Genomic DNA, 19,327 nt, shown 5'->3' on the forward strand with positions numbered 1-19,327 from the left:
AGAGATCTGCAAAGGAGAGCCTGCACATCACCGCAGCACTTCGGCAGAAGCAGAACTGACAGAACCAGCGTCTCGGTGCTAGGACAGAAAGATAGGACCCGAGGTACCGAACCTCGGAGGAGTTTAAACCACACCCGAGGCGTGATTTTAAGCAGGTATTCAATGAATTGCAGATTAATCCTCAACTCCCTGCCCCGAGCAAGGCGCAGAGGCATCGCCAGAAACTGTGGGGCGGCAGCGCCGTTCCTCCCATTACCGGGTGGGCACTGCGGGGCACGGGGCTGCCGTCTCCCCTCAGTGAGCTGCAACGGGCCCGGCTGCTGCCCTTCGCTCCTCCGGCGGGTTGGGGGGGAGCAGGTGCGGGCCCCCTCCCTGCTCAGGCGCCCGGGAAGGCGGCGGAGGAGAGCGGCCGCTCGCCGGGCCGTCCCCCACGGAAGGCGGGCGGGCCGCAGCCCTCATCGTCCCCTCCCACCGCTCCGCACGAGGGAGCGCGGAGGAAGGGCCAGGGGTGGGGGGAGGCGAGGGGGAGGGAAAATACCTCAGGCGCTTCTCGCACCTCCGCCGCGCAGCCCCGCTCCCGCCCGCCGCCGCTGCCTGCCGGGAGCGGGGCGGGGCGGACTGGCATGGCGGCGGGGACGCGCCGGAAACTGCGCAGCACCAGCAGCCGCCGGGCGGGCGGTGGCGGCGGCCGCCAGGCCTGAGGCCGCCGGCCACTCTGAGGTAACGACCGGCGGGTAACGGCCGGTGAGTAGCTGCCGGACTGTAACGGCCGCGGGGCGGAGGGGGAGGCACGCGCCTGCGCCCGCCGTGCGCACGTGCGGCGGGGGCGGGCCGCGCGGGAAGGCCGCTGAGGGGAGGCGGGAGGTGGGCGGTGGGCGAGCGGGCGGGCGAGCGAGCTGGGTCTACGGATTCCTGTGCTTCGCAGGGCGCCGGGGAGCGCGGCGGCAAGGGCCGGGAGCGGCGGCGTGGGGAGCCGGGGCTCGGCGGCCGGCAGGTGAGAGCGGGGCTGGGGCCGCGCCGCCGGGCCCGTCAGGCCGGGTGGCTGCCGGAGGGAGGGGCGGCTGCGCCGAGCCCCTGGGCAGGCCGGGGGGGTGCCCGTGCGTGGGCCGCGGTGGGAGGGCTGCCTGAGGCGTTCCTACATGCCGACTGAGTATTTCATGTCAGTAGCTGTGTGGTTAGGGCGCGCTTTCCCTCTGCTCACTAAAACTGGCTGAAAGAAGCGTTTCATGAACCACAGAATGGTTTAGTTTGGAAAGGGCCTTAAAGATCATCTAGTCCCAACTCCCCTGCCATGGGCAGGAACACCTCCCACTAGACCAGGTTGCTCAAAGCCCCATCCAGCCTCGCCTAAGGATAGACTCGGTGAGGTACTAGTGCATCTGTGTAGACAGATAAATCCCCCTTGCACAGTTTTCTTATATTCTAACAATTAGCTCTATAAACACTTTTTTCTTCTACAGTCTTTCCATAGCACACGGATCACTCTGGATGTGGATTAAAAACCAAGGAGGCTGTTTAACCATACGTTTATGTGGAACAGTTGAGCACCTTTTGGAGTTGAAGGAAGGGCAGCCGCTAGCACAGCCCTGGCAGCTGGCTAGCTGGCATCCCAAACCTGTGCCCCTCGCTTCCACTGCCTGGCGTCAGAGGCTGAGGTTCTGCCTACGCAAAGTCCCTTCCTGAAATCTTGCATCTCTTAGCTGCAGCTATAGTAAACAGCACGAGTTTAGGCTACGTTTTTTTCCCCACATTAGCTCGTGTTTTTTTCAGAAGGACTGAATGATTTCTCAACAAGTCCCTGTCCCTTCTCGTACACCCGTAAAAGCATTTAATATGAAAAGGCTTTAAGAGAAGTCTGACAGCGGAGTTATAACACTGCACACAGGTTTATTTTACAACTTCATCAGTTTTATCTTTATTTGCCTTATTCTGTGTTAGGGTTCTTGCGGGGAAGAAGTTTGCAGAAAGGGAGATTTGCAATTCTGCCTAGCACTTACAGGCTGCAGTGTAGAGAGAGTTACTTTGTGACAGCAACGATGTCTTAGTACTGTTGCACTTAGTGGAATATATTTTGTGGCCAAAATTGTAATTTTTGTGGAGGCAGCTGGGATTTGAATATTTATACTTATAACTTCAGATAAAGAAAAAACTTGAAACTCTGATTTCTTATTGCATAAAGAATAGATAGGTAACAAATAACACAATGGAAGTTTTTCTCACTTTTTTGTTTTTCTTCTCAGACTTTTGTTTCTTTTTTAATCTTTTCAATATCCCCTTGATGAAGGAAAGAAGACTTGTAAGACTATTTACAAGCAGGTCATTTTGAAGTGTCCCTTTAGCCTTTAAACAAAGAGTAGATGGTCTGTTCACTGTAATGTAATGTGTTCTGTCACCTGCATACTGCAGTTTGTAACTGATTTTTATTTATAAGATATTGTTTCACGAAGTACAGCTCACTATTATCAAAAGGTCCAGGTTCCTTTTACCATAGAATCATAGAATGGGTTGGGCTGGAAGGGACCTTTAAAGATCATCTAGTCCACCCTCCCCCTGCAATGAGCAGGGACATCTTCCACTAGATCACGTTGCTCAAAGCGCTGTCCAACCTGACCTAGAACACCTCCAGGGATGGGGCATCCGCAGCTTCTCTGGGCAACCTGTCCCAGTGTCTCACCATCCTCATTGTAAAGAATTTCTTCCTTATATCCAATCTAAATCTATCCTCTTTAAATTTAAAACCATTGCCCCTTACCCTGTTACTACAGGCTCTGCTAAAAAGTTTGTCCCAATCTTTCCTGTAGGCCCCCTTTAAGTACCAAAAGGCTGCAATAAGGTCTCCCCAAAGCCTTTTCTTTTCCAAGCTTAACAACAGCTACTCTCTCAGCCTTTCTTCAGAGGAGAGGTGTTCCAGCTCTCTGATCGTTTTTGTAGCCCTCCTCTGGATCCACTCCAACAGGTCCATGTCATTTCTGTGTGGAGGGCTCCAAAGCTGAACACAGTTCTCCAGGTGGGGTCTTACCAGTGCGGAGTAGAGGGACAGAATGACTTCCCTTGACTTGCTGGCTACGCTTCCTTTGATGCAGCCCAGGATGTGGTTGGCCTTCTGGGCTGTAAGTCCACTTTGTCAGCTCATATCCAGCTTTTCATCCACCAGTAGCCCCCAAGTCATTCTCGTCACAGCTGCTCACAATCCCTTCATCCCCCAGCCTGTTGCTGGGGTTGCCCTGACCCATGTGCAGGACCTTGCACTTGGCCTTGTTGAACCTCATGAGGTTCACGTGGGCCTACCGCTGTAGACTGTCAAGATCATGCTGGATGGCATCCCTTCCCTCTAGCGTATCAATTGCACCACTTGGTTTGGTGTCATCTGCAAACTTGCTGGGGGCGCACTTGATCCTACTGTCCATGTTGTTAGTAAAGATAGTAAACATTACTGGTCGCAATACAGACCCCTGAGGGACACCACTCATTACTGGTGCCTACTTGGGACATTGAGCTGTTAACTGCAACTCTTTGGATGTGGCCACCCAGCAATTCCTTAGCCATCTAACAGCCCATCCATCAAACCCATATCTCTCCAATTCTTCACCTTTTCCTTCTCTTCTGTCTTTGCCCTTTCAGCTCTGTAGCTCATGAGACCTTTTCACAGGCCAATTTAACTGACTAGAATAGCAGAAAAACTTGTGCTTTACCGAGTTTTCTGCTGGTTTGTGAGCTCAGTTAGCTTTTGGAAAGTCTGACGAGGATGTGAACTGTTGAAAGGTGGGGCGAGAGAAAGAAAAGAGAAGAGAGACCTGCCTGTTTTGCAGCAAGGAGCCATTAGATCAACTCATCTACTCAAGGAAGCATAACCATAGCCTTAATAATTACACCGGGTCCATAACATATTTTGCATTACATTTTTCAAGTATCCAGGATAAAAGAAGGAAAGTAGCATGAATGGTTTATAGCATGACCCAGTAAGCTTGAAAGCACATTCCTATGTACTTTCCCATCTGTAATGCAGATATTGCACATTGCTACAATGGCTTGTTTCAGTACTTGGTACAGCAGTCTTTTGCTTGGCTGTTTTTCTTGGCAATTGTTGATCTGATGCCCAATTTTTGTACGTTGTGCAAAGATCACTAATAACTTGCTGTAATCTTACGAATACTGAGAAGTACAGGCAGGCTAGTTGGTACTACTCTGCATATCTAGTACTGGCAGACACGTTTTATTTGCTTGGTGTGTTAATGTCTTTGAAATAAAAGGAAAATTAATAAATTTTTTAAATGTTTATTATATTCGTAAGTGCAATAAAAGTCTTGGACTCCAGTACTATAGTACTATTGCTGGGTGATTATAGTTGGGGGAGGTATTGTACATCTCAGAACAGTATCTAAGCTTTAAAAAGAAGAGCAGAAGTAATAGGGAACATCACTGAAAAAATACTTGCTTTCCTTTTGAGAGGGGTGACAGGGAAAACAGGGACTTGAAAATAAATAAATATGTTTTATAAAACCAGGGCATGCTTACAAAGGAATAACTTGCAGGTTGATAGTGTTACTAACCTTTTTGAGTGTGTGTTGTATTTATGTGGTGAGAAATTGCCTAGAGTTCCAGTCATGTGATCTATGTGTTTTATTTACTTTGGAGAGCTGAGACTGCTTCAGGCCAAGGAATTGACTAAAAGTTCCCTGAACAAGTTAAAGACATTTTCTTACTTGCTACAGCACGGAGAGTAAAGTTGTTAAGTGTTTTAGTGTGGCTGGTATCTGCATAACTTGTAATTGTATAAAAGAACTCAAGTTCCTGGCTAGACTAAATATATGAAAATAGAGTTGAGTCACAGTGTGATAGTGCTATTGCCACTGTGTGAAAAACTGGAGAGCTTGCCTGCATGTGGGTTGATATTTTTGTTCTTACCTTCCATTACAACCATTAGTTTTATAAGCTAGGGTATACTGTCTTTACACGCTGCAGCCCAGTAATTCCGAAAAGTGCTCCTGAACACATTGAAAGTGTCAGTAGGATACACCATCATCTCATTTTGACCCTCTCTTAAGTTGCCACTGGGGACTGATTTGAAATGAGTTGTTACATTTTCCTACTGTGCTTTTTTAATTCATTCTCTGTTGGTTTTTAGCATTCTGTCCAGTTCTGTATGGTCTCTCCTTATCCAGTATTATAAATGCTTTTGGGTTGAACTGCTATTTACACTGGTCTCCAAGAATGCCTTGGGAAATTTCTATTTTCCAAAAGGAACTATCGTATGAGTTAGTGCTGTAGCATAAGAAAGGGTTGAAAGGATATCATGGTCAGTGGAAGTAATGAAAAGGGAACAGTCATGTCTGAAGGAGAGATACTGCATTGATGACTTTGCAATTCAACTTACCTAATTTTCCCTGTATCTTTAAGAGATATGTATTTATTCTGGTTAGTTCCATTTGAAGTCAGCAGGAGCAGAATTGGGTCCCTGTAGTTCTAAACCTCTGTGTTTTTTCTGGCCGATTCAAGGTGTAATTAGCCTCAGTGCCAGTGAAGGAATGGACTGAAGGAGCTGCCATCTGATGTGTACCTGGTTCATACTGAAGTTGTCCTCCATAAATGTGTCTGTGTGTGATATGTGAGAAAGGGAATATTTGGCCCTGAATTTGAGAAATCTTTTAAATAGACTATTCAACGCCACTTTTAAAATACACAATACAATTATGTAGCAATGATACTGTGAAAGAGCTTTAGTTTGCTATGAAGTCTGTAACGTTGCTAAAGTAACATCAGAAGTTTCCAAAAAGTGGCAGTAACGGCAGGATGCCCTTCTGTAGTTAACGTTTGCAGTAAAAACTTGTAATAGTTTATTAAACACTAAATTCACTGTTTTGAAAGATGCAACAGTGTGAGTTTTTTTGGTTCGTTGTTTTTTTTAATGTTCCTCAGCAGCAATCTATAACTGTATGGGATCTTATTGTAGCTGTTTTTAAAGAAGTTCATTCTTTCTGAGTGTTAGATGCAGTAAGTTGAGATGCCCAGACAAGACATCTACATTTCTGTATAGTGCACTTGGAAAATATGTAAGACCTTGTAGAGTGCAAAGAATAGATAAGCTTGCAAATTCAGGGCCTAAAGCTGTTAAATCTATTATGTGCCTTAATTTAAAGTTTTGAGTTCATAATCTGCACTAGAACATAAGTATTTTCATTCAAGAAAATACTCTTCTGAATTCATTCTCACAGAAAATACAGGCTGCATTATTGTTGGTGTATTTTCCCCAAAATTTAATCTAATTTTTCTTTAATTGTTTTATTCACTTCTTATTTTTCAGGAGTCTTTGAAAAATCCTTAGTGGTCATGACATTGTTACAAGTGACATAAATTAGCCAGTGGCTCAGAATGATGGATACCCAGAAGACTACAAATGGTTTGCAAGTGATTGGAGAAGGGACTGGTATAGGGAAATCGACACTCCACATGGTGGGGTATTTGGGAAAAGTCAGTTGAAACTTGTTTTACATGTGTGCAAAGTTCATATTTTTCTCTGCTTTGAGAGATTTTTTAATTGGTCTTAATTTTACCAAAAAAAAATTCTCAAAATTATTTTCCACGGAAATCTATAACAATGGCGAAAGATTATTCTAAGTAAATATGTGCCTATGATTTTTTTACTGGCACTATTTTTACAACTGTTTGCATTCCTATGAAAATTGATTTGTATTTCAAAGATCTGAGCTTGTGTTTCCTGGCAATAAGCATCCTGTGGTTTAGTTCAAGTAGAATGAAATGTTGCATAATTGTGTTGTTAAAGATATCTTATTAAATATTTGAATATTTAAAAACTTATTTAGAACACTCTACCATATGAATATATATCTTATAAATATTAAAAAAACCCAATCTAGTTTACTTTTCTATATTGTATTAGGTATTACATTTAGAAGTTGCACGTTGATTTTCTATCTTGGTATGTATATATGTCTTACTTTGGGATAACATATGAAATAGATAAGTTTATTCTGCTTTTTCTTTCTTTCTTTTTTTTTTTTTTTTTTTAGAACTGTAATCCTGTGGAAACAACTGCACATGAGCATTGTCCAGTCTGCAAAGAGAAGGGCCGGATCCAAGTTTTACGGACTTACCGCATTAATTTTCAAGAGTCTATTTTTCTTTGTGAAAATCCTCAGGTATTAGCTAATTAACAGTTTTGTTTGGTAGTGCAGAGGCCTTCACCTTCAGCAGTTACACCTCTTTAAGTTCAAGGTTTTGGTGGTGATAAGCAGACTGTTGAAATAGGACCACTTTGAGTCCATGTGCTGGATGATGTTTGCCTGTATATAGACAAAACCATAACTAACCTGTGTACATGCAGTGTTTAGGCACAGCTAGCTACCCTAAAGATTTAAAAGGAGTAGATTAAAATGAATGGAGAGTTTCGCTTATGTACAAGGGAACACAAGTGGTACTAAATAAGTCTTTGTATGAATCAGAATACACGATGAAAATTTGATGATCCATGTAACTAATACGCAACTCTTGCTGATGTGAGTCTCCCATTTTCCCTTCCTTAAGTCTAGGTAACGCAGATAGGTTCGTAATTATAATTACAATGTTTAGGAGTTCCCCCCACCCCTTATAAGTTTAGCCTTAGTGTATTTCTGTGCCGCTTAATATTCGAGTTGTGATTTTGCTGCCTCTTCCTTCTCCACTGCTCCGTGTATGTGGAGAGGGTATAGCAATCCCACATGGACTGGTGCCCTTAAATTAGTAGACAGAGACTAGACTAGAAATGGGTCTCTGAGTTTGTTTTCCTATCCCTCTGCACTTTTAAATAATCATAGTATCTATCGGTCTTGAGATTGGTAATAATGGATTTGACTGTATTCTCATTGCAGAATAGCTATATATGTAAGTCTCTACCAACACCTGGTTTAATGCAGCTGGCTAGTCTGAAAGATACCCTGCTAGTTTTGGCACCAGTAGTCTCTCAGGCATGGGATGATAATGCCAAATCTGTACCCTAAAGGAATGAATTTAGCAGAATAAGACAAAATTAGGTTGTTTTCAGGGGCTGGAAGCATTTACTGGAAAAGTAGTGTTGATTATCACTGCTGATGTATCTACTTCACAATTTCTTATACGATAGTGGCTGGATAAAACACCCTTCCTTGCATACATATGTTGAATTTACGTATTGATTTCATTAAAATATCACTTTACAGAAATCCTACATTCTGTTTTAAGAGTATGGTTTGTACTTGTTTTAGCTCTGTAGATTTCACTATAACTTTTTTTTCTTTCCTTTAGTGTATCTACCCACTTGGTTATAAACCATTAAACAGCATAATTACTTCTGCTGATTCAGAAAATCATCAAGTTCCATCTACTCATAAGAAAAGGAAATTGTGTGATATCAGTGATATTTTTTCTGTTGAATCACATTCAAAAAAAGCAAGGACCGATAATGTGGTAAATGTTGAGCACGCTGTTAATACAGACCCAGTTGTCAAGTGCTATCAGAATAGTTTATGTATTCCCAAGTCAAGCCTACATGATGTGTTGCAAAAGGACCATCAAAAACCTACTAACAATGTGGAGACCTGTGTACAGAAGGCAGATTTTGAAAAAAACACCAACAACTACCACAAAAGTCCGTCTAAGACTCCTAGTCCCAGAACACAACTCTTGCCAAATTCTGAACTTTGTTCAACAACATCTGAAATTTTGCTCAAAAAGGATAAAGGTTCCACTAGTAACACAGAGTTCTGTCTTCAGTGGAGAAACATGCATAATCTTTGTTGGCTAGATTGTATTTTGTCAGCACTGGTACACTTAGAAATATTAAAATTTGCTCTGGCAGCAGAATATAATGATGGAAAATGTTTACTTCAGAAACTTTTAACAAAATATAATCAAGCAACTGTGCTTCTGAATACCTGTAAAAGGAGTAAAGTAAAAGGTGAGTACATTTAGCTGCTGTTTCTTCATATTCAGAGTGATCTGATCTGATCTGGAAAGAGACCTGGGAGTCCTGGTGGACGACAGGATGACCATGAGCCAGCAATGTGCCCTTGTGGCCAAGAAGGCCAATGGCATCCTGGGGTGCATCAAGAGGAGCGTGGCCAGCAGGTCAAGGGAGGTCATCCGCCCCCTCTACTCTGCCTTGGTGAGGCCGCACCTGGAGTACTGTGTCCAGTTCTGGGCTCCCCGGTTCAAGAGGGACAGGGAACTGCTGGAAAGGGTGCAGCGGAGGGCTACGAGGATGATTAGGGGACTGGAACACCTCTCTTATGAAGAAAGGCTGAGGGATTTGGGTCTCTTCAGTCTGGAAAAAAGACGTCTGAGGGGTGACCTTATCAACGCTTATAAATACTTAAAGGGTGGGTGTCAGGACGATGGGGTGAGGCTCTTTTCAGTGGTGCCCGGGGACAGGACAAGAGGCAATGGGCACAAACTGGAACATAGGAAGTTCCACCTAAACATGAGGAGGAACTTCTTTACCCTGAGGGTGGCAGAGCACTGGAACAGGCTGCCCAGAGAGGTGGTGGAGTCTCCATCTCTGGAGACATTCAAAACCCACCTGGACGTGTTCCTGTGTAACCTGCTCTAGGTGACCCTGCTCTGGCAGGGGGGTTGGACTAGATGATCTCCAGAGGTCCCTTCCAACCCTATGATTCTATGATTCTGTGATTCTATACAAATATGTGGAAATTAATATAGTGCACTTAGATATGTGTCCTATTTCAAGATCACAAAAGAATGAGTTACAACTCATTACCATGAATTTGCAGAGTAGTGTGCTTTATCTGTCAGAATCCCGGTAACCTCTGAAATTGTTTTTCTTGTGGCAAATGTGCACGCTTTGAAATCGTCAAACACTAAGCATCTCTTGATTTTTATTTTTTTTGTCATATCCCATATAGAGAATATGTAAATTGTTTATGTAATTGAGCTTGACTGTTTCCTTCCCTTCTGTCTGTTCCCTTCTTCCTGACTGTTTCCTTCCCCCATCCTATTAAGATTCTGTTCTAATCTTAATCTTCAGAATAATTTCTGTTGTGGATTATATCCTTGTATAAATGGGCAGTTGCCTTATTACACCAAAAATAGTAAAGTTGGGAACATGTGTTCTCTTCTGGCTCCAGCTGCGCTCATTGAAGGAACGCTCCCCCTGAGGTCTGCAAGCTGTGCTGTGGATGATAGTACTTCCTAGCCTGTTTCAGTGAAAATTAATCAAACACATTAACCTGGTTCATACTAACTGGAAAGGGCTAGTGAGTAACTTGCAGGTTGCAGGACCGTAACTCCAAGCACAGGGGCAGTGGTGGGCAGCTATGGGCAACCTTCCAGGCAGTACAGCTGGAGTCAGAGGAGGATGTGGCACTGTAATGTGTCACTTTGATAATTTTCTGTATTGTGGTTTCAGTTTAAGACTCTTAAACTAGGATATGTTTTTCTTAGCCCTCTTGAACTGACCCATTCGTGTCAAAAGTCTGAACTTCTAAGAGATCACCTGTTAGGGAATTAATACAGATCTCTGGTTAGCCAGTACCTTTCATGGTTTTTTTTTCAATAGATGTTCCAGGAAAAGTGTCTGTTTGAATATAGAGACTATAGTCCCAGAACAGCATTAGATAACTTGAAGAATATCGTATCTTTCCTGGGAACAATAATGGTATATCAAAAATGGTTTAATTCAGTTTGTAGCAGAGAAAACATACTATTTTACAGAGGGGAAAAAAAATAATCCAAAAATATTCTGAAGCAGTTCATATATTCTGCCTGGCAGAAAGTCAGGCTGCTTGATTTTAGGTTCTTGGGTAATATTTGGAAGCCCTCTACCATACAGAACCCGTCTGAGATAGGTTTTTTCCCCTCTGTTGTGCTGTGTTTGCAAAGGAGCTCTGGTGTGCAAGAGCCCATAAATGGGGATGTTAAGTGTTGGAATATAATGTCATTTGAGATACTAAACCTTTTCATTTCCAGGAATTGCTGCAAAACAAGTTAGTTTATTTGTGCAACAGTGGAGAAGGGATTGGGTGAAGAGTGTTGATGTAGAAAATAGGTGTAGTATTTATTGTGCCCATCTGTGTAATTTTTCAGTGTCTCTTACATACGGTTGTTTAAAACAATCAAAAGCAATAGAGCTGCAAGAAACTTTTAATTTGTGCAGGTTATGATCGTAATTGTGTAGTACAAGTTATGTTATTTCTTGGGCTTTCAGGATGGGTTTGTGTATGAAAAATGTAACTTCTAAATTTAAAATACATAGATATATAATGTACACTATTTTAAAAATAATTACTGTTTTAAAGGCTAACTTAACGTATTATTATTTAATCTGGAACAACACAATTTAATTTTTTATTGTGAATTGTATGACATCATTACAAAGCATGTAAGCAAATTTTTTGCACTTTTGATATTAGTGTTTAGGTTTTAAAATCTACTCTTAATCTCTGAATCTCCAGTGTTTGCAATGTCTGGTTACTTTATCCTTAAATGTCATTACCATCTAGCTATTGATAAAGACTCTTAGCCATACTTTAAGTCAGGTCAAGTAATTACTGGTTAGCAGACTGCAGTAAAATGTGTATAACTTCTGTAAATTCTTCTGTAATTTTCAAATCAATTAACACCAAGCATGGGCTATTTTACCAACAGTTTTAGGCAAATAGGTCAATATGAAAGACATCAGTTTGGAGAGAGTGAGTGCATGTTAGGGGTACATGGGTGTGTGAAAGGGTGGGAGTGTTACACATAAATACATGAAAGCATATGTATTTTTTCTTTAGATGTTCTTCCAAAAGCAGAAGCACATCTCAATGAAATCAGAAACAGAATTTTTACCCAGCTTCAGCCTCGGCTTAAGTGTGAATTGGGTAAGTAATTACTGCAGCATCTCAGCATTTACTTTCAGGAAACTCTATATGTAAAGCCATGTAGTATGTCAGTATGTAAAAATATGTATGTACGTATGCATCCAAGACAGCTTGCAAGTCCTTTTTTTTATTTTATTGGTGACAAATATATACTTTACAGTGTGATCAGCTGCTTTGTCCCTTAACTGTTTTTGACTTTTTAGAGAGTGTATTTTTGTCTTTGTAACTCTGCTGTGGTCATGGAATTGTCATTGATAACAACCTAATAACATGAATCAATCCCTTTGCTGTGAGGATTAGAAATACAGCCTTGAAGGGATAACTGGAATTAAAATCAGCAATAAGCTTTTATTCTTCATTTTCGAAGTACTGAAAGCGGATTTCAAATATTCAGTGACATTTCTCTGCCCCATCTTTGAAGGTAAGAAGGAGAGTCCAGTGTTTGCACTCCCTCTACTCTTACAACTTGATCAACAAGCTGAGAAACTATTCTTGCATTCGTTTTCATGGAAGTTTGAATGTGTATGTTGTGGCTACAAATACCAGGACCGGTGAGATTTATTTTTTTTTTAAGTAGCTTCTATATAACTGTTCTACCATGCCTTTTTAAATCTGCACGTAATAGTTGATTTTGTTCAGATCTCTAGGTTTTGTACAACTTAAGCTTGTTGGTGAAGTTTTACATGATCCACTTTTTTAGGCTAGCATTTGCAAATAGTTTACTGCTATGTTATCTTTTAGGAAACCATGTCGTCTCTTAATTAAGAAAGAAATAATAGGTAACTATGTGAGTCCCTGGCCATGCTGACTCGTATTTTATTGAGTGCATACAAATCATTGTGGTTCTAAAGAACATGTGCCTAGTACACTTTTGCTGTTGAAGAATATCTCTAGCATTCATTTGGATTACAAAGAATCAGATATTCTCTCACATAATTTATCTATTTTATAATAGTATTCCAGGGAAGTAATTTCTTGAGAATTGATTTAGTTCTTGCAGCTGCAGGTACAAGCTAGTCATTTAGGTTCCTTTTAAAGTCAGCAGAAATAGAGAGACACCTTCAGAAGACAGCTCACTTTACTTGAAAAATGCCTGTTTCTCTCCACTATCTTAGGTTTATACAGTAAAATTCTAAATCCACAAGTGAGATGAGATTAATGCTGTCCGTTACACTGCCAGCTAATGTGTAGTCCTGGTTAATAGGATGTGTTCAAGAGCATTTGTTACATACTGTGTTGGGTTTTTTTTTAAGTTGAAAAATCTAGGTTAGGTTGAATATAAAGCAAGTCCTTTCTGTGGCTGGTGAATGAATAAACTACGTTATTTCACTTTAATATCCCGTACATTGTATTTTCATACAATATAACCTCTGCGTAATCTCAGCTCTGAATGTACTGTTTTTTGAAAACAAGATCTTGTATAACATGGATTCTGAGGTAATTTGTTACCGCTTCCGTCTCTCCTTGAGATTCTGTATTAGCTAGTAAATTATGCGAATCCTGGTACAAGCTCTCTCTTACGTTGGAAAGGAAACCGAGATAACGCGCTAAGGGAGAAGGAGCAAATAATGTGAAACTGAAGGCCACAGAGCTGCTGCGAACAAATGGTGACTGATACTGTTTGGCAGAACTGAATTCAGTGCTGACTTGGATGTGATGCAGTCACAGTGGAATTCATACAAATAGCATGAATATAAATAGAATTTGGCTTTGTCTGAACATTTTTATAACTTTTTTCTCCTAGTAAAGTGTATATAGTCATTGTTTTCTGATCAGCAACTCCACTTACTCCTTTTTTGTGTGTGTATGTGTGTCCAGATTTAGGAAAACACTAACAACATTCATGAATATAATCCCTGATTGGCATCCACTTAACGCTATTCATGTTGGACCATGTAATAACTGTAGCGACAGATCTCAAAGACGACAGATGATTTTGGAAAAGTAAGTTTGAATATGGGAACTTGAAAATAAAATACATAAAATTCTGAGACTTCAATTATTGAACGTATCACTTTCAAAACCAAACTATTATCCTGAGTTTACAAAGATTCTAAGCTTTAAACTCTGATAAATACTCACTTTTAAAGATTGTACATCATTCTCAAATGCTGTGAGATGGCAAATAGTGTTTAATAAGCATGAAACATAGAGCAGTGTTTAGCATGCTGACCAGCACATGTGTTTGAGCCAGGTCATAAATACTTACTACCAAGTAGTAAATATAGACAACTGATACCCAGTGTGAGCCTTTCCACAGCCCCTGCAGTTGGTGGATAAAACTGTTGCCTGATCATGTGTTTACTAGTTTGACTTGAGAACTGTGTCCCTTCCTACTGTGGTTATGGCACAGTTGTCTCCTGTTGGGTTTTTTTTTCACTTTTTCCCCACTCCCAAAATCCCTTATGTGGTCTTTGTTTTTTCCCTTAATCTATAAAGAAATGGAATATCCAGTTGGGATATTCTTATCCCTTGACTACTGTGCAATCTGAAGAGTCCTGTGTTGAAGTAGAATAGTAAGGGCAGGGCTACATATTCTTTCATATGCCTTGCTTTTTTGTTAGGAACTTTTCCCACTATTCTCTTGTAATAAAATGGTACTTCATTGTCTCTTTATTAGAGTATCCTCAATATTAATGTTACATTTCGTAGAAGGCTTGCCACATAACAACCTGAACCACTATTCATTTCGGTTTGAAGAAGATACCTACCAAATAACGTCTATTGTTCAATATCAAATAGATAAGAAGCACTTCATAACCTGGTCTTTGAATCCTGATGGTAAGAACCATAAATTCTATTATACTACTTCATGAGCGTACATCAAATACTGTTTTATGGGTTACTGCAATAGTCTCAACAGTCCATATATAATAACAAGGATTTCTGTATTCTTAAATTCATATTAAAATTTTGAGAATAATTATGGGAACTCTGTTACTCAGGGTGAAGGTTTCAGTTTAGTTCAACTGATTTGTTCAGCAGTGTTCTGTCCTATACTTTACTCGTTGGCAAAAGTTATTTGGGTAGACTTGTTTCCTTCCATAACTCTGTAAAAGTTAAAAAATACAGTCTGAGCATGACTGTGGGACAAATGGTTATTTTGAAGCCAGTTATTAATCCATTTATGGCTGGAAGCAAGGGAACCTATGGAACTACCAGCATTAATGAAGTTTCTTTTAATTTCTGAACTTTACTGCACCTGAGGCACAAATTCACGTTAGAAACATTACTGATGGTATGATGGTTGTACCATTGATGGGAACGCAATAATCAGAGAAGGTGAAAAATTGATATTTTGATTCTCATGCTTCTATGGAGAGAATGGAGTGCTGTCTTATCAAGTGTTCTGACAACATGAAAAATATCTAAATCATACTGCCAGAGTTTAAGAACAAATAGGAAGAGGAAGCAGCTGGGAAGTGCCTAGTTAGGAACATCCTGTACATCATCTCTTTCTGTTTTTAAATTCTTAAAGCTGTAAAATATTTGTTCGTGATCTATGAACAATTTGCAGATGATGAGGCAGATTATTAAAATGAGCAGTTTCTCTTAAACCCCCATGCTTCCCACCCAAGCAATGTAAAGGTCTACGGAGAAACTTAAGTTGAGAGGTGGTTCTTCTGTCAGACCTGTGCAGGTATTTTAAGAGAAGATGTCAGCATCATTAGTTCTAACAAACAAAAAAACCCCTTAGCTTTGTTTTTTGGTTGACCTACTCTGACCTGTAATAATATTGCTGCAAATTCTGCTTGTGTGTCATCTTTTTACAGTGGAAATCTCCCAGTTTTCTCTGATGTAATAAAGAATGGAGAAGAAAATCTTTATTTTCTGCTTGTCAGGGGAATGGGTTTATAAAAATGTTTGACAAATGTCTGAGGATAGTGACTTCAATTTTAAAAGTCTCTGAGTCTCTACTGGTTGCTATTTATTTTTCAGGAACTTGGCTTGAATGTGATGATTTAAAGGGGCCATATTGCAAGAGGCATAAAAGATTTGAAGTTCCTCCTTCAGAGATTCATATTGTTATCTGGGAAAAGAAAACATCCCATGTGCCAGAAGAACTGAATTCACAGAGTAAAAATATTGAAGGTTTTTCTCTTAATAATGAACAGTCAAATTCCACAGTGTTGCATTGTGGTTTTGATAACACTGTAGACAAAATAGCTGCAGAACATCGCAAAGAGGATTCTGTAAGAACTCCAGATAAGAAACAGCAGCAGGTAGCTGAGGGTGAAAGTATTGTTCATTATGGTTTAGAAAATCTGGCACATGATGATCTTGTGACACTGACGCTTGAAGAAATTCATGTTGACTCAGAAGGTAAATCGCTGCTGAATGGACAGATGGTGGGAAATAACCTTGTTGAAATGGGCACACCACAACAGCAGGAATCAGCCTTTTCACCTAACACTCCACATACAGGAGAGTTTGCGGGATCTAATCTAGCTGTGAACAATGAATCCATGTTATATGAAAATTCCAGCATTTGCTTACCTCTAGAAGAGTTGAATCCAGCAAATATTACTCCTCCTGTGCCCAAAACACATGACCCTGACTCGTTGCTTGCTCAAAGAACAGATGACAGAACTGATTTTCCTAACAGCAAACGTGGATCAAATTCAGAACTACAGCTAAACAAGAAGTTGTCACCAGTAGAGAATATTATACAAAAATTACCTGACTTGAAAGATGCAGGCAAAATTGTAGTTAATTCTCAGGTTGCCAATTCTCCTGCTGCCAATAATTCCTTTCAGCCTTCACACAAAGACCAAAAAAGAGGATTTGTTGGAAGCTGGGTAAAGAAATTATTAAGCAAGAATACTTCTTTTATGCCTTCAAGTGCCTCAGCTCTCAAGAATGAGAGAAGTTGCAAAACTCCCTCAATGCAAAAAATAAGTGAAGTGCGGTTGCCAGTTAAGGGAGCAAGTAACTTTGGTGGATTTCAAAGCAGAGGTACAAAGAAAACAACGGAGACCCCGGATCCAGTGGTTCCTCAGAGTAATAATACTCATCCTTTATCCAGTTTCAAAGGATTTTCTCAAAGCACTCGTCTTCCAACAGCAAGTCATACCGCTATTGAAGGTCCAACTTGGAATAAGTCGGGAAGTACACTGGGTACCTCAGGTAAAGCGACTCAGTTGCATTCACCTAGCTGTAACTCTGGGAAGGCAGAAGAGTCAGATAGTGACAAAACAAAAAAACTTCGCCTAAAACTGTTAAAAAAACTTAATGCTAAAAAGAAGAAGTTGGCGTCGCTGGATAGGCTAGCAGTGGAACAGATGAAACATGAAAAACCTGTGAGTGGAGATGTCAGCACCCCATCACAGATTGCATCTCACAGTGACAGTGAATTATTGCAGAGCTTTTTAAAGGAACTACAGTATCAGATCGATGTCGCAGATAATGAATCTGAGTGCACTAGCCATAATAACAGTGATGAAATACTGGCGGAATTACTGTCCCCTACTTCAACTGTTGCTTCCTTAGAGGCTCCAAAAAGTGAAGAGGAATGCATGTATATGGAAATGGTGGACAGCAGTGTTGCAACAACAGCGGCTGATGAGAAGACCAGTGTGCCACATGCAGCAATGACAAGCGACGACCACAATTATTACAGTCCTGTAAAGGACAGTAACTCGGAACTTCATGCAATAAACAAACCCAGTGTGAAAAAACTTGCTTTTGAAAGCCCTACACGGGAAGATATCCTGGAAGACTTATTCTCCATTTCAGCACCGAGCTCAATGGCAGGTGACATAGATTTACCTCATTTTGATGAAACTCTGTTTGAAACATGGTAAATATTTGGTTTCTTGGTTTCAGCTATTTGTCGGTATTATGTATATTTTGAAACAAAGCACTATTAAATTATATTTTGTAACTAGTGTAATTGCACACTGGCTGTACTTGAACAATTTACATTTGAGGTATTATTTTTCTTAAAATTTTATTGTAGCAGACAAATAAGATTTTAATGCATTTTATTTTTCTGAGAAGCCGTTATTTTAGCTGTAAGATGTGATGCTGATTTTTTAATTAAAAGCTCCTACGACTCTTAATTTTTGCTGCTTTTAATACGGAAAACTTATCCATATTCCACTGAGTTTGTGAAATAATAAACTTCAGTATTCTTGGTGATGTAATGGTGTAAGAAATATCATTTAGATAGTAGGGATTTGTTTTACAAGATCACCCAACTCCTGAAGTTTTTGTCTAACATTTGGAAAAAAAAAAAAAAAAAAGTAGAATTGGGGATGTTTGTATCATTTGATACAAAGATCTTCTGCAACACTAAATTCAAAGCTGGTATTCTGTTAGGAACTCCACTCTTTTCAGAACTACTGTCCTACAAGCTCACCCCTTGGGTCCAAGGAAGGATGGATACATGGTAGAAATTTTCCTATTTAAAATTGTGGCATGTACTGAGTTTTCATCCTGGGTAACTGAAAATATAATTTGGCAGGATATTCTGAGCCAGGTTATTTTTCAAGTAAAATTAATAAGATTTGGGACAGGGTTTGCAGCACAAAGAGAGAATATCAGATGTAACTTTTAATTATTCATAGCTGTAAATTCATGAATAAAAAAAGGTTTCTAACAATTAAAATTAACTGTAAGTTAGCATCCATTACTGTTGTCACTAGGAATTCTTCATAGAGCAGTGCACGCCTGTCCGTGTGTGAGAGTGCCAAGGGCGGACAAGGTCAATAGGAAGAAAGTAATGGAAAATGTGTCAAGACAGCAGTGAGTAACCAGAGGGATTCACATCTTGGTGTTTCTGGATTTCACTAGCTTCCATTTTGCTAGATGGGAGTCTTTTTTAAATTCATAGACACAGAGCTGAGGGTATTATATGCTAAATTGGATGAGCTGTACATTTTTCTTATACTCAGAAATAACAAGGATTTTATCAGCAAGTCTTTGTTTCAGCCCTTTTCGGAGGTATTCTGCATTTTTTCATGGGTTTAGGTCCCAAGTTCAAAATGTTACGTTCTCAGTCTTATTCTTCTGATAGGTGCAGTTGAACATAATTGTTCCTACAAGGCATGGCTACATATTTGAATGGTCTTGGATAGTTTGAACCAGCTTCAAAACGTGTTTGAAAAACTGTCAGTGGCACTGAACTCACCTTGCCAAGCTATTTCTGTTGCTATTATGTACATGTTTGTCAAACTGGCACTTCACACAATGAATGGTTTCATTCTTGAAATATAAGCCTTTGTAAAGAACTTGAGCTCCTCCTTTGTTTTAAATGTTGTAATTGGTAACGGTACAATAGAAAACAAACCAATGGATTCTGAATGTAAAGTGCCAGTGTACTGCTGGTGAAGTGTTTGCCTGTTTGTGAATTCCCTTATTAAAAGAGTGCTGACCAAAATTAGAGTTTGATTGATCAGTGAACAAAATAGGTGCCTCAGCATGACTTGAGGGGGTGATAGGATTTTCCTGCAGCGTTTTCCAACCAGTGGTCT

General features: G+C 40.3%; 2 protein-coding genes across 12 annotated transcripts in view; one reads left to right on the forward strand and one right to left on the reverse strand.

Moving 5' to 3' along the window:
• Positions 1-726, reverse strand: part of LOC134514417 (uncharacterized) — a 46,936-nt gene extending 46,210 nt beyond the window's left edge. For 2 of the 7 annotated variants that reach the window (XR_010070733.1, XR_010070731.1), the window contains exon 1: positions 539-726. The gene's annotated coding sequence lies outside the window, so the exon portion shown is untranslated. The remainder of the gene's footprint in view (positions 1-538) is intronic. The other 5 variants (XR_010070734.1, XR_010070730.1, XR_010070732.1 and 2 more) reach the window with 4 other exon arrangements.
• USPL1 (ubiquitin specific peptidase like 1) lies at positions 606-17,993 on the forward strand. Of its 5 annotated transcripts, none has more exons than XM_063332195.1 (10): positions 606-744; positions 926-994; positions 6,302-6,468; positions 7,029-7,157; positions 8,278-8,929; positions 11,766-11,852; positions 12,274-12,403; positions 13,671-13,796; positions 14,473-14,633; positions 15,792-17,993. In XM_063332195.1, the coding sequence occupies exons 3-10, from the start codon at positions 6,370-6,372 to the stop codon at positions 17,654-17,656; spliced, it is 3,249 nt and encodes a 1,082-aa protein (XP_063188265.1). In that variant the 5' UTR covers positions 606-744; positions 926-994; positions 6,302-6,369; the 3' UTR covers positions 17,657-17,993. The 5 variants fall into 5 exon arrangements, with proteins under 5 accessions (XP_063188265.1, XP_063188294.1, XP_063188304.1 ...); XM_063332224.1 differs by having other exon boundaries at positions 6,302-6,450; XM_063332234.1 differs by having other exon boundaries at positions 6,302-6,397.
• Positions 17,994-19,327: the final 1,334 nt, after the last annotated feature.

This window comes from Chroicocephalus ridibundus, chromosome 1 (genome assembly GCF_963924245.1).
Source record: "Chroicocephalus ridibundus chromosome 1, bChrRid1.1, whole genome shotgun sequence".
Classification (NCBI taxonomy): domain Eukaryota; kingdom Metazoa; phylum Chordata; class Aves; order Charadriiformes; family Laridae; genus Chroicocephalus; species Chroicocephalus ridibundus.